Consider the following 10,510-nt stretch of genomic DNA (forward strand, 5'->3'; position numbering starts at 1 on the left):
CTTCAAGATAAAAGACTATCACATTTTTCATGAACTTTACAGTGTTTCAGTGAAAACCACATGGCTGATAAAAGACAAGAATCATAAGATTCACGTTGCACTGCTTCAACAGAAACAGCACTTCCCTGTCGCTTCCTCTGCATCTGTGACAGATGTTTGTGTATTTGACAGCATCAGGTGTCCACTTCTCACCTGAGGCCTGTTTCTCACCCCCAAAGGTCTTTAGACACTCAGCGATGGAGACGCCGCGTCGCTCATCTGATCGAAACCACTGACTCCGGGGTGTGATGGAGGAACAAAATCTCCACTGAAGCTGCAGCTTCATTACCACCTGAGAGGAAGTGTGAACAGGAAAATAACTTCCTCGGCTTCTGGCTGGAAGCGTGAGGAGACCACAAGAACTGCTATACTGGTGAATAATATAGCATGAAATAGGCTTTTCTTCGCAGAGACAGGGATCTTTGACTATGAAGACAACAACGATCAAAACTTAGCATTTTCAGTCACAGTTGTGAGCTGTATTACATATGCCACACTGCAGACTGCTTCCATTTCTTTAGCAGACTTTGGACGGCTGCAGATGACTGCTTGAATATTTTTGTTTAAAGTGTAGTCTGTCCAACATTATCCAGGATTTTCAAGAACCTTTTATTTTCTTCCCCAAAGTCTGCACTTCATGGAGACACTCATTTAAGGGGTTATCGATATTTCATGTTATCTGCAGTGTTAGCACGATGAAACGGCGCCTCAAGATATACTGAAGTGTTGAAGACTGACATACACTAAACCCACCATTTGACTGACTCCTTTTGCCTACATTTCAGGCTACATAACTAATGTTCTGTTCTCAAAGGATCATGGGTTTAATGACACAACATACTGGATTAATAGCGCCACCAATGAACTTCATCTAGCGACTCTAACCTCGGCTAACTATTATCTTAAAAGATTGTGAAAGGAGTGTGACTTTGGCTCTTGAGTGAGAGTGAGGCTCAATTTTTAGTTCATTTTCGGTTGATTTTAAAACACAGCATTCCAAATCAGTTAAACCATTCTGCGGTTTCAATGTTACACTGATTTACACACTGAAAAGGCTGCAACTTGTCTTGCCCTGCAGATGCCTTGAGTCAGTTTGGTTTATATTGTTGTTTAAGCTGCTTTAAATGGTTCCGTTAGTGAGTTGTGGTCACAGCTGGTCAGCCATTTTTGTAGTCTGGTGGTCTGCTATGAGCAAGATGACCGTTTTGTAAACCTTAGCGAGATAGTAACTTTGAAAATGTAAAACTTAACTGTTATTTTGATGCAAAGCTGCTGTGTTAGTATGCAAGATTTGATGACTGAAGAAAAAAAATGCTCAGAAAAAAGCAGCCTCTGTTTATCATATTGTATATGTCTGTATATGTATATGGCTGTTACTGTTTGTACTAGCAATGAAAATTTACTGTAGGAGTCATGAGAAGTTAACAATCGGACACAAGATGATGGGGACGGGAAGAAGGGAAATTCCAATCCATGACACACACACAGTCACACCAGCAAGTCGTCACTGAAGGGCAGAAAATTCAAGCAGATGGTTCGGCAAGGCTCAGAACAATCCTTACACATCTGAAGATATGACTTGCTACTGACCCTGTTTAATGGTGAAAATGAGAAATATGCTTTGAGTCATTTCATCATGTGTCTTTGTCCCAAGTGGAGAAATAAAATGATTTGCATTTGCATAAATAATGGAAAGTTTAAAAACTGGTTCTTCTTCATCCATGCGGTATCAGGGCTTCGCAGTGGATTTGACTTCCAATGCAGCCAATGCAATTCCTAGAACCAGCGTGACCACATGTAACTCTGGGTTTATTCTGAGTCATTGCGCTTTCGGACTAAAAAACAAACGGCAAGATTTTTGACCAAACATTTTATTGTTTCTTTAATCACCACCAAAGTGAACCATGTCCTCCTCCTCAGCAGCAAAACTACAAACAGTCGTCTTCGTGTTGAGCAGCAGCATCGAGCCAAAATTCAATAACTTAAGAGGTAAAACTTCTGTCACCGAAATGAAAATGAGGTATATTACACTCAAATACACTTTTATGCCCACAGTCTGTAACAACGGACAACGTCATAAATAACACATACACATATAAACTACAACAAAAATACTTCCTCTAATGTTACTCTTAGATTATTATCCACCACAACATTTGTCTTGGTCTACTGAGAAACTAACACAAATACAAAGGCAGCAGGTAGCACAAATAAAAAGGCAACAATGTGTGTTGTTCATTGAAATGTTCCTACGTATCAGGTGTAAGATTTATTGTCATAAATTCAAATTATATTATATTATATTATATTATATTATATTATATTATATTATATTATATTATATTATATTATATTATATTATCACCTTGAACTTTAGTGGAACGACCAAACATATTCTATATTCGGCTTTGAACATATAAAAGAATAAAAGCTTATCAGTGGTGTAAGTTCTTTGTAGCTACTTTAAGCGTGACATCTGAATTCAGAGGTCAAATCTAACCATTTCTACAACATTTTACGTCGCATGACACATTTAAGTTTAGTCAGTGGAGACAGAAGTCTGGGGTGCAGGTCTCTACAGGTGCAATTCCATTCAAAACACATTTTACCTACTTATGTGATCCTTCAACAACGCAATAAACTCCAGGAAACGTCTACGCATCTTAAACCAACAGCAAAAATATTTTCATATCAACATTATAATGGACTCACAGTAAAAAAAAAAAAAAAGATACAAAAAAGTATGCCTATAATCTGACACTTATTACTCATAAATATCTTGATTGTGCATTTCTTTGTATAATTTCCTTTTTCTTTTGTTTGTTATTATAATGTATATATTTGTGGCTAATAACTTTGTGGAATTCCATATTTCATTATTAAAGTAGTGGAGGCGAAAGAAAAAAAAAAACACTCATATATGTATGTATGAGCATGTGCATATTTATGTGTATATATATATTAGAGTATACATTCATATGTATGTATATATGTATATCTATATCTATCTATCTATCTATATATATATATTTATGTATGTATATATATATATATATATATATATATATATATATAGAGAGAGAGAGAGAGAGAGATAGATAGATAGATATAGATATAGATATATCTATCTATCTATCTATCTATCTATATCTATATCTATATCTATATCTATATATATATATATATATATATATATATATATATATCTATATCTATATATATATATATATATATATATATATATATATATATATATATATATATATATATATATATATATATATATATATATATATATATATATATATATATATATATATATATATATATATATATACGTACATATGAATGTATACTCTAAAAGCACAAGTTGTACCTTAACATTTTACAATTCTGTCTCCTTTTGAATAATGGTTGACTTGATTGACTTATGGTTTTATGAAATGATGGGACATACACAAAGACATAAAAACTGATATAACCTGTTGCAATAAAATGATTTGTATATCATAGAAGTAGATTTGATAACCTTTTAATCTGAACATACTTAATATATACTGTACATATTTAGACTTTATAATGTCATGCCAACTTTCAATGTCTGGTTTTTCCATCAATTACATTTTGTTGTTACATCGTTCAATTTGTGCGATACTGAGCTCTTTGGTTAAAAAAAAAAATCCCACTCATTACTGCAACGTGCTTCCAGACTTTCTTGACAAGTCACAAACACCTCATTTATGTGGCAATTCGCTGGTGATTTACTCACCAAGTGAATATGCTCAAAAAGTGTTCTGCCTCACAGGCAGGTTCAGTAGCAAGCCCCGCAGCAGGATCAGCTCCTACAAACAAAGCCCCAGAGAGGGTTGATGGGCATCACTGAAAATAACTTGTCGGATCTGCAGGCGAGCGTAACGCGAGGATGCAGCAGAGAAAAGAGGTTATTTCATTGGAAGGGTATTTGTGTCTCTCTGAGCAGCCCTTCAGCTGGACCTCGCTGTCCCAGAGGAGTGACCGATTAGAGGTCGGGCATTGGAAGAGAACAGAGGTGAGAGGTCATTGCCGTACACTCGCACACTATCCGGTCACTTTGTCATTAAATGTCAAAGGAGTGAATTAATTACTTGTATTTTTGGAACATTGTATGTCACATTGAATGTTCTTAAAACCTCACAGAACAAAATGGCTGGTAAAAGGGCATTTGTTTCGGTCAGCAACAGCAGATAAATTCAGCTCGTGGATGGTGGAGGACGGTGAAAACAGTACGGGGGTTCATGCACACATTAGAGAAGGTGCAGCAACAAAAACCCTCCAAAGGTAGAGGAACACACACCAACACACTAACTTTGAGTTTGTCTTGATCAATACGCAGGAAGTCTGGGTGTTCAAGTACAATTTTTAAGCTTGCGTCGATGTCCTCATCCGACTGATTTGGTTATGGCAACATTTGAAAGTGGTTGTGGTTAACTTAATGCAACACATTTCAGCCCACATTTCATTGTTCTTCCTGGTACTGTACATGTACAGAAGCTGCTCACCAAGTGGAGGAGTGGATCTCTTCTCATCGAAATGCAGACAGTGTGCTTATTGTCGTTTCATTATTCATGTTCGTCACAAACACTCTCTTCATCTCTGGACACAGACAGTATAAATTACACTTTTAAATACACCGGTCATCATCTGTGGTGCCTATTTTAGTCTGCTACAAAAGATGGTGTAGGATTGCTCCCCTCCACAGCCATTCACGTTCCACTTGGCTACACCACCTGAGGGCCACATGCCAATCACAGCGGCAAAGACATTCTGGTCGAAGGGCCATTTTCACTCATTAAATGCCGCCCAGTGGTAAACACATGAGGAATGCAATGATAGGATTGTTATATAATCTCAGTGCGAGGGGTTTCCTTCTGTTTATAAAAGATATGTAATATTTGCAGAACAGAAATTGCACCTGAAAGAGGGTGGCGCTATTGGGTTTGAACATAGTGATGAGAGCACAAAGCTACGGCGTAATGGCTCCAAAACCTTCCATTTTAAGCCTTTGATTAAGTCAAAAACACGTTTCTGAAGTGCTGGCTTGGTAATGAAGTGCTATGTTTGTAAACTCTTGGATGACCTCTAGTGCAGTAACACTCTCATGCACTAGCTTTGGGCTGAATAATGAACTGTGGTCACTTCGGAAACATCTGTAAGACAGGACATTATATTTTCTGTCACTGGATCCATAGAATATTTCCTCATCAATTTTCTCTCATTACATTTATTTCAGGAATTATTCTTATGATTTTTAACCAGTTCTAAGGCATTTGTGGACTGAAAAACGAATGAGACTGAATGGCTGTAAACTTTAGATTTTTCAAAACGGATTAGGTTGAATTGTTAGTTGAAATGAAACATAACAGTTGAGGAACAGTTCAAATATATTATAGTCATAACAGATTAGATTGAAAAGTGTTGATCCCACTATATATATATATATATATATAATACTTTCCTTCTTTTTTTAAATATATTATATATATATATTAATGAATATTCAGCATTTGAAATGTTGAAATGTGGGAAATGGCAGATTATGGTCACATGTTGCAGCAGTTTTGTTTTTAAAAGAATGTCAAATAAAACCTGAGCTAAAGAAACCTGCAAAATAAAAATCCTCGATCGCAAAAGCATTTCTGATATGACTTTCTTCACCTGATCTGAGAAGGTGGATCCACATCCCGGGCTCTGTCCTTAACTCCTTTCATCATTTAGAACCAGGAGCAGACTTGGAAAAGACAGACCCCCGGTTTGTCTCTCTCTGGTCGACACGACTGACAGTAAACTCGATAAGCCTGGGAGGATGTTCCATCACCTCTGTGTCACTCTGCCGTCGGTAAGCTGCTGCCTTGATTCTGGTCCCGACGACCCGACGTGTGGAAGGAGCTACGCTTCAGCAGCCTGTTGATGATGTCAGTGCACGTCTTCTTGTACTGGCGTCGCAGTAAAGAGTACACAAAGGGGTCGCAGGCCGCCTTGCTGTAGGCCAAACACTTGGAGACGATTCCCCAGTGAGGGCTAATCGGCACCGCTGGGAACAACTCCACAATCCTGCAGACATGAGTGAGAGAGTTATCACACTGTACACGAGTGGTAGCTACGCCCAGACGGTGGTCTCACTTTCAGGTGAGATGCTAAACAGAAACTCTTTCTATGCCCAGAGAATCATCCTCTTCTGACTCTGAAACTGAACTTTGAACAACCACAAAGGAATAACAATCAACCTTCATGCAAAAACGCCGGACTCTGTGCTTTTAGGAGACTGTACTTTGATGGGTAATTTGCAGTACTCAGTGCTGCTTGTTAGTAGCTATGATCAAAGAGGATTTTAATGGCATAATAGATGTTTGTTGTCATTACCTCCTCAGTGTCATCTGACTGAGAGCTAAAGCTAGGAGAACGTGCTCCGTATGAAGGAGGAAGTGGTTGCAGATGTGTTCGCAGGCATGGTTTCTGCAGGTGTTTTTATCAACACTGGAAGCACCTACATGGCCATGAGACGGGTGCTGGACACAGATGGGTCGACGGCTTCTATTTCTGTTTGTTTACCAGTCTTGTCCTGCCTGTTTTTGTTGTTTCTTGAAGTGATTAAATTACCTTGGTGACTCAACCTGCTGCCTCTGGTTTGGTGAATCCACACTTCAATATGACAGGAGGCCCTGGCCATCCTCGGAGCCAGCACACTTCGGAAATGTTTGATGTTACTAGCTTGACTAGGTGGGACTTCAACACGGTGCGCGTGTCTTGTTAACAAGGGTTCCAGTTGATCTTCAGCATATATTCCACAGAATCATCTGCATCTATACTCAGCCTCAAAATGATTCATACCCCTTGAAAAAAACCCCATTATATTTCAGATTCTTCATTTACAAAAGCTAGTCGACTGGTCACTCCTGAGTATCTTATATCGTCCCGTTGCATGGCACAAACCCACATATGAGAGGCTAAACTTTACATCTATTAGTAAATCTATGTCCAAAGGTTGCTTTTCACCCATGATCAGAATTATTCATACACCTGGCAAAATCCATTTTCTGTAGTTATCACAAGCACAAGAAGTTCAACACTGTTAAAAACCTCAGTCGGCATGGCAGGAAATGTAAGGTGTCAGATGTAAGAGGCCACTGCTCAAGAAGAAACATCTGGATGTTTGTCTGGCCTTTGCTAGAGGTCATCTGAAGTTAGGAAAGCCTCCAGATGTTTCTTCTTGAGGAGACCTCCTCTGTCCAAGACTGGTTCGATAGTAGAGCGTGGTGCCTTTGTCCCTGCCTGGTCAGGTGATTCAGTCAAGCCATGTGTCATGTGATCTATTCATGCCTGTGACTGGCTGAGCTGCCGTGCTGAAGGAGCAATTGCCTCACAACCAATCTGTAAGAACAAGAAGTAATGATTTGTATATTATAGGTGACAATGAATGTTGCCGAGCACTCTGAACACTTTCTTACTCAAAAAATGATTAACAAAAAAGGCGTAAAAATGAATAAATGGATTTAAAAAAGTATATGTGCCATGGGGCTTTGTGCAGGTACGATAAGACTGATATTGATCTGCCACTGCGAGTGTGTAAGCACACAGCTACTGATATGCACTGCTCATTTTCATCACATCTATTTTTATATGTACCTGTCATTTGTTTTATGCAATATGGATGCATGTTTCAGAGTTTTTGATTTCACATATTGATGAGCCACAAACAATCTTCTAACTTGGTGGACAATACAGATTTATTCCATTACGTTCTACATAGCGCCCATGTCACTTGACTCTTCTGCCTAGAACTGGTTTCATTAAAACATGGTGGCTATGCAGCAGAGCACTTTCAATTTTGTGACATCATATTTGTTAAGAATGCAAACCTTAAAGCTGGTAGTGATTTGATTCAAAGCATGACTGGATTTGTGAACTTAAGGAATCCAATTTATGGCGGGTGGCTGCCTACGTTCCCGTTGAAGATGTCAGTTTGGCAATCCACAGATATAATGTTGCAACTTATATCAAGGATTAGAATGTTTTTCACCTAAGTCAGACACACTCACTGAACTCCAGACAAAAGCGCCTATGTAGTAGCATCATGGAACTCAGGCTTTGTACTTATCACATGGTCAGCCAATCTCATCTTCCAACCGTGGCCATACTGGATAGGAAACTGAGAGGCTATCTGACTATGGCTGGGGGGTAAACCAGATGTGTGTTTTTCCCATCGCCACCTCACTCACCTTGTGATTACATATGGTGCAAAACAAATCATAAAGGTGCCGATGAAGGTGCTGATCTTCCTGGTGGCTCTCTGTCGCCGCCTCTTTTGCTCTTCTAGGCAACGCTGGCGAACGCTGCCAACAGAGAGAGCAGATTGGTAACCCGCTTCGCAGACCTGGTGCTCACCAGGAAGTACACACTACAGTGCTGAAGAAGACATCAAAATGTCATCAACATTGCTCATGTTGGCAAAACAGCGAGATCATATTTCATGTTGGGGTTTTTTTTTTTTTAACTCAGCAGTCTTGTAAGTCAGTGTACTCTTTGTGCAGGAGGAATCCCTGTTTAAAGAATGCATATTCACCAGACGGGCATTTTGCTATATTCGCATTATGCGACTTGACTAAACTACAAATGACTAAAAACCGATACTCTACCTGTACATACCTGTTTTGTTTGTTAAAAGAAGGTCAAATGAAACTTGAACTAAAGAAAACATGGAGTTTCACGCTTCAAAACCAAACAAAAATTCATGTTATTCTTGTCCTTTAGAACCCATTACCCTCTGCGTTCAGTGACATGAATATTAATGTTTTTCATTCTGTTGGTTTAGTGTCTGCACCAAAGTGAAGCAACTCAACTAAAAGTGATAGGTGCAGTTTTTCTTCAGGGTCTCATGTGTAGTTGATATTTTAGATGAGGTTATCACACATTTCTCTGGGTTTCTTCATGAACATAGACCTTGCAGAATATGAATATGTAAAGGGGCTCACCTGGGGTGTATATCCACCAGCAGGACCAGAGTTTGCATCGTTATAACGTCGATTCTCCTGCAGTGGAATCTGGCCACTTTGAGCACTTTGAGGTAAGTGACGCACAGAACTATGAGGGACAGCAGGAAGGTGAAGGAGTGGAAAAACACCGTGAAGACCACGAATTGAGTCCGGCTGCCCCCTCTGGGGCTGGAGAGGGTGCAAGAGGCGTAAAGCCGGTGGTAGCCCACCCACGACAGGCTGGTGGCCACCGTGGAGAAGGACACGGCGTGCACCCACGTGTATCCCAGCACCAGCGCTGCGTCCCGGTGGCGCATCTTGGAGTGATACCTGAGCGGGAACACCACCGCGACCCAGCGGTCGATGCTCAAGGCTGCCATGCTCAGCATCGAGTTGGTGGACAGGAAGGTCTCCAGGAAGCCCACGGTCTGACAAAAGCCTTGACCCCCCGGCTGGGTCTTACTCACCAGTCCCACCAGCGTCAGCGGCATGTTGGAGACCGTCAGCAACAGGTTACAGAAGGTGAGGTTGAGGGTGAACAGACCCGGGACCTGCTTGCGGATCTCCGGGTTGTACAGAAAGCAGATCAGCACCAGGACGTTGGACAGCAGCGAGACGACAATGATGACCGCCACCAGCAGAGAGATGAAGACCTCTGCAGTGTCCATCCTGTGGAAACTCACAGATCCCCACTTTCGCTGCGCATAGTCTTGTCAGCACCAGTCATCCATATCCATGCATGTCCACTCGGAGCCCCTCTCGAGCCTCCTCGGTATGGGTCCCTCAGTCCGGAGCCAACAAGGAAAGCAGCGCTCCAGCTGCTGCTGTGCCGTGCGCTCAGGCTTCACCCCTCCGCTCACGCTGCCTGTGTGTGGGCAACTTCTGTCTCCTCCGAGAAACTGGGAAGGCACAGACTCGATACTCTGCCCCCCCCCCAACACACACTTCGGAGTCCCTGCTCCTCATCTGGGCGGGTGGGAACCACGCACCAACCTGATCTATTACCGTCTCTATTAGACGTGCCTCTTCATTGGTCAATCATTAAATCCACGTTCCAAATATTCACATTTCATCTGATCAAATTGTTTTATTGCCTTAACAGATTTGTTTGGTTGATTTCATGCACCCACATATGGCTAAATAGTTTTATATGGACGAGTAAATGTGGTGTCCAGAACGATTAGTGGTAAGAACGGTACGACTTAAAGAAAAATACTTCATAGTGGAGGTAAAAAATATATATATTATGGCACCTTCCTAGCTTTATCTGCTGAATTAGGAATAAAATAAAAAGAATGAGTGACCATGGTTTAAGTATCTGAAGTAGTACTAATAAAGGGAAGAGCACTGTAAGGTGCTGGTTGGTACAGCAGCAGTTTGATCAGTGGAAGCAGTACAAATAACATTATTCAGTGTCGCTGTTTCATTGCATCCTGATAGCAGCTCTCACATACTGGTGTTTG

General features: G+C 40.6%; 1 protein-coding gene across 1 annotated transcript; it reads right to left on the reverse strand.

The window, feature by feature from the left end:
- Positions 1-3,395: 3,395 nt before the first annotated feature.
- On the reverse strand, positions 3,396-10,194 carry LOC128769270 (G-protein coupled receptor 26-like). Its single transcript, XM_053882836.1, has 3 exons — positions 9,048-10,194; positions 8,295-8,408; positions 3,396-6,129 (listed from the first exon to the last, which is right to left on the reverse strand). The coding sequence occupies exons 1-3, from the start codon at positions 9,713-9,715 to the stop codon at positions 5,901-5,903; spliced, it is 1,011 nt and encodes a 336-aa protein (XP_053738811.1). The 5' UTR covers positions 9,716-10,194; the 3' UTR covers positions 3,396-5,900.
- Positions 10,195-10,510: the final 316 nt, after the last annotated feature.

The sequence above is a fragment of the Synchiropus splendidus genome, chromosome 1, assembly GCF_027744825.2.
Source record: "Synchiropus splendidus isolate RoL2022-P1 chromosome 1, RoL_Sspl_1.0, whole genome shotgun sequence".
Taxonomy (NCBI): Eukaryota; Metazoa; Chordata; class Actinopteri; order Syngnathiformes; family Callionymidae; genus Synchiropus; species Synchiropus splendidus.

Coding starts and splice junctions, on each gene's coding strand:
- LOC128769270 (XM_053882836.1), bottom strand. CDS start 9,715: ATGGACACTGCAGAGGTCTTCATCTCTCTGCTGGTGGCGGTCATCATT. Junction 8,409..9,047: donor CTGGTGGATATACACCCCAG/GTGAGCCCCTTT, acceptor CTCTGTTGGCAG/CGTTCGCCAGCGTTGCCTAG. Junction 6,130..8,294: donor GCACCATATGTAATCACAAG/GTGAGTGAGGTG, acceptor TCATGTCTGCAG/GATTGTGGAGTTGTTCCCAG.